General features: G+C 26.4%; 1 protein-coding gene across 1 annotated transcript in view; it reads right to left on the bottom strand.

Moving 5' to 3' along the window:
- The window catches only part of LOC123012967, a 4,238-nt gene extending 1,505 nt beyond the window's left edge, over nt 1-2,733 (bottom strand). The window contains exons 1-2 of the mRNA XM_044411220.1: nt 2,602-2,733; nt 2,413-2,551 (exon numbers count right to left, since the gene is read on the bottom strand). Coding sequence (XP_044267155.1) covers nt 2,413-2,542 — 130 coding nt within the window. The 5' untranslated portion in view covers nt 2,543-2,551; nt 2,602-2,733. The remainder of the gene's footprint in view (nt 1-2,412; nt 2,552-2,601) is intronic.
- Nucleotides 2,734-4,514: the final 1,781 nt, after the last annotated feature.

Genomic DNA, 4,514 nt, shown 5'->3' with positions numbered 1-4,514 from the left:
TTTATTAAAAATTCAGTAACAGAAACCATATTTGCAAAAATAAAGTCTCATTATTATTAATTAAGAAAAATTTTTGACCATAAATAACTTTTTCTTAAGATATAATTTCTACACAAGGGTAACACGGATTAATTTTTGAAATTGAAAGAAAAAAAAATTGGTTTTGCTTGGAATTATTTGGAAGTGTTTTAAATTCCTAAAATCACCTTAGGATTGTGTGAAATTACTGAAATTATTTGTGAATTGCTGGATTTTTTTTTGAAATTACTAGATTGGTTTTGGAACTTTTGGGATTTTTTTGGAATTAGTAGAGATTTTCTTTTAAAATTAGTTTGAATTTCTTATAACTATCGGAATTAATTTGAAATTGCGAGAATGAGTTTGAATTTAAGTTTGAATTACAGGAATTAATTTAAAAATAATGGAATTACTATAGATTATTAGAATCACTTGAATTTTATTAAATTATTTATGGAATTACTGGAGTTGTTTTGAAATTACAGGAAGTATTTTGGAATTACAAAAATTAAGTTTGAATTACTGAAATGTTAGTGAATTTTTTTGGAATTCAAATTTCAACAAAAAAGTCAAATTTTATTAAAAATTCAGAAACCAAATTTGCAAAAATAAAGTTGTCATTATTATTACATCTTTGGATTGTGTGGAATTACTGAAATTATTTGTGAATTGCTGGAATTTTTTTGAAATTCCTGAAATTCTTTTTAAGACATACTGGATTTTTTTTGGAACTGGTGGGATTTTTTTGAAATTAGCGAAGATTTTCTTTTAAAATTAGTTTAAATTTTGTATAACTGTCGAAATTAATTTGAAATTGCGAGAATGAGTTTGAATTTAAGTTAGAATTACAGGAATTAATTTAAAAATAATGGAATTACTATAGATTATTAGAATCACTTGAACTTTATTGAAATATACTGCTCCACAAAAGTTGAGGAAGTCGCATTATTTTTACAACAAACAAATTTTATTCTTCTAAGCATTGTGAAATTCAGCTATCTCACTTTTAATTAAGTATTAATTCATTTTTTAATAATTTATTAATTTAATTAATTATTGTAATTATTGCACACTTCCTTAACTTTTGTGGAGCAGTTTATTTATGGAATTACTAGTTTTTTTTTGGAATTGCTATTTTTTGCAATAATCGGAATTAATTTGGAATTACTGAAATATTGAATTTTTTTGGAATTGAAATTAATTGTAAAAATTCAGATTTTGAAAAAAAAATCTAATTTTATTAAAAATTCAGTAACAGAAACCATATTTGCAAAAATAAAGTGTCATTATTATTATATAAGAAAAAAAAAGTTTTTAAAATTGAAAGGAATAAAAATCGGTTTTGCTTGGAATTATTTGGAAGTGTTTTAAATTCCTAAAAATATCTTTGGATTGTGTGGAATTACTGAAATTATTTTTGAATTGCTGGAATTCAGTAACAGAAACCATATTTGCAAAAATAAAGTGTCATTATTATTACACCTGTGTGGAATTACTGAAATTATTTGTTGGAATTTTTCTGAAATTCCTGGAATTCTTTTTAAGAATATTTTTGGAACTGCTGGGTTTTTTAGAATTAGCTGAAATTTTCTTTTAAAATTAGTTTGAATTTTTTGTAACTATCGAAATTAATTTAAAATTGCGAAAATGAGTTTGAATTTAAGAGAACTACAGGAATTAATTTAAAAATAATTCAGTAGAATATTATTAGTATATTTATGGAATTACTGGAGTCTTTTTGGAATTGCTAATATTTATTGCAATTACAGGAAGTATTTTGGAATTACAAAATTTAAGTTGTAATTACTGAAAAGTTTTTTTGGAATTGAAATTAATTGTATTTTTTTTCATATCAAGGACTCCTCGTTGTTACACATACTTTAATTAAAAGAAAAGAAGCAATAAAAATAAATAAACGAAAAAAATAAATAAATAAACGGAAAAATTCTTTAACTTTTGAATAAAATTTTTAGCATCTATAAATGGTAAAACAACTAAGTTAATTAATCTCTTTAATTAATTTCTGTACTCCGTTATTTCCGTTGAAACTGTAAACAGTTGTGCCAAATATGGTTTTAAATAAGACTTAATAAAATTATTAAAATTACTAACACTCTAAAACTCATAAAAATGTGAAAACGAAAAGTAATGAATGCATTTTTTTACAATATGTGTGGAAAACTGTGTAAGCAAAATAAACAAAAAATCATGTAATTTTTGTATATTTTTTTTAATTACACTTCTTAGAAACCATTTGACTCATCATCCACCTACACACGATTATTTTGATAATTTGTAAAAGTACATCCTGCTTCATGACCTTACTATTTATTATTTATTATTATTACCGTCATTATGAATTAAATTTTTGATTAAAAGTGCGTCAGGACTCACCGTCGGGGGTCCTCTCATGGATGGTCCTCTGCGCGCAGAGCGCTGGCACTGGGGGCTCCAGGATCCTCCCATTTTGGAACTGGGCCAAAGCCAGCCCGAAAAGCCCCACAACCAAAACGACACTTTTCATTATTTCCAACTACAAAACACGCAATTATTTTTTTTCTTCTCAAGTGACCAAAGACTTACCCGAAGTGACACTAAAGTTAAAATGAATCCGAAAAGCAATAAGACCCCTTTATATAGGAAGGTGGGGTCTTGTGTAGAGAAAGAGAACGATTACAGGTAGCGTCTTCTTCGCCTTGACCTCTGAAATTTCTTGGTGCGAGAATGCGACTTATGAACGAGTGAAAGCTGTGATCTTATCGAAAAAAATTTGTGACTTGGCGATTATGGCGAGTCCCTTTTCCTCGTCCCTAGAGCGATTCGAGGCCGCTTTCTACCTTCAACTATGCGAAAATTTGCTTTTTCAAATATTTGCCGATTCGTGGAACGTGCGGAAAGTAACCACTTTCTTACAGGAATATTTGAAAATAAAGAAAATTATTCTAATCTGGTGGAAAGCAAGTTCAGTACTTGTTTTTTTAGTACTAGATTTAAATTTAAATTTTGTAAAACAGATTTTTAACAAAATAGCCCACCAGAAGTTGGATTTTCCATTTCGTCAAGGACGCTTCTATTAAACTTTTTTATTATTCAGCTTCAACTTCTTTTTCTGGCTTCAATTTTTTGTTTCTTTAGTTTAAGGTGAGGAGGAAGTTGGAAACAGCTTTAAAGTAATATCTGACACAAATATTGTGATGATGTCACCACTTTCATTCTGAGCTAGAGTGCAAGTCAGAAATTATTTATTATTTACTAATCATATTTTATTTTATTTTATTTTTTGATTTGGTATAATTTTGTCATTCACCTCTGGATCTGCAAACAAACTTGTGCGATTCTTAAGTAAAATATGAGCTTTGGGCAAACTCTCGTCATTGTTTGGAATTTCTTAAGTTATATTTGTTTTGGGTAAATTTTGCACGTCTCCCGGATCTCTTCACCAAGAATTTTTTATACATAAAAATTTATGAAACGTATTTAGTATTTTTTATACGTGACAAGTTTTAAATATTTAAAGGCATTAGATGGGTGATGTCACTGGCTAACCACCGACAAAGACATGCAAAATAAATATAACCTCAGTGCGATCTACGAGTGTACAATTCTTACATTTTAATTGCAAAGTAAAGAAATAAAAAAATGTCTAATATATGTAATTCAAATACAGAAGACAAAACTCTTAAAACTTTGGGAAAGAAGAGATAAAATAAAGAATGTTAAAGTGAAAAAAATAAAAATAAAAAATCAATTGAAATAAGGAAATTTTTTGCTTTGAACTTGATAAAAATTTGGAACTTTATCTTATTTACGTTAAAAATTAGTAAAGAATTTTATTAAAAAATGTAACACAAATAAGTTTAAATGTTTTCGTTGTCCATTTCTACTTTTTCATGTAAAATATCTGAAAAAAAATGTAATGTGGTTAGTAGGACTTGAAGTGTCACTTTTTTGGGAAGAAAATTAGCTAAAAAAGACATTGCAAGACAAAAGCTCACTTTTAAGCCGAATAAAATGTTATTTTTTTCTCCAGCCAACAATAACATGTACAAAATTTGAAAAAAAATGTATATTGTTTTATTGGTATTAAAAGTGTTAGTTTCTAGGATTAAAAGTGAGAATGGTAACAATTTTTTACCGAGTTATAAAAACATCAATTTTATTTTTCAAAAATGACAAAAAATCCGGCTGGAGAAAAAAATTTATTAAAAAATATAATACAAATAAGTTAGTATAAATGTTTTCGTTGCTCATTTCAATTTATTTTAATATCTGTAAAAAATGTAAAAAATACCGAAAAAATAGTATATTGTTTTACTAAGATTTAAAGTATCAAGTGCAAAATTTGAAAAAAAAAAGTGTATGTTGTTTTATTGGTATTAAAAGTGTTAGTTTCTAGGGCTAAAAGTGAGAATGGTAATAATTTTTTCGGAGTTATAAAAACATTAATTTTATTTTTCAAAAATAACATAAAAAATCATGCTGGAGAAAAAAATATA

Source organism: Tribolium madens, unplaced genomic scaffold (assembly GCF_015345945.1).
Source record: "Tribolium madens isolate multiple individuals breed KSU strain unplaced genomic scaffold, Tmad_KSU_1.1 Scaffold_96;HRSCAF=242;Tcas5.2_LG5, whole genome shotgun sequence".
NCBI classification, from domain to species: domain Eukaryota; kingdom Metazoa; phylum Arthropoda; class Insecta; order Coleoptera; family Tenebrionidae; genus Tribolium; species Tribolium madens.
This window is presented reverse-complemented; position numbering and strand designations above follow the sequence as displayed.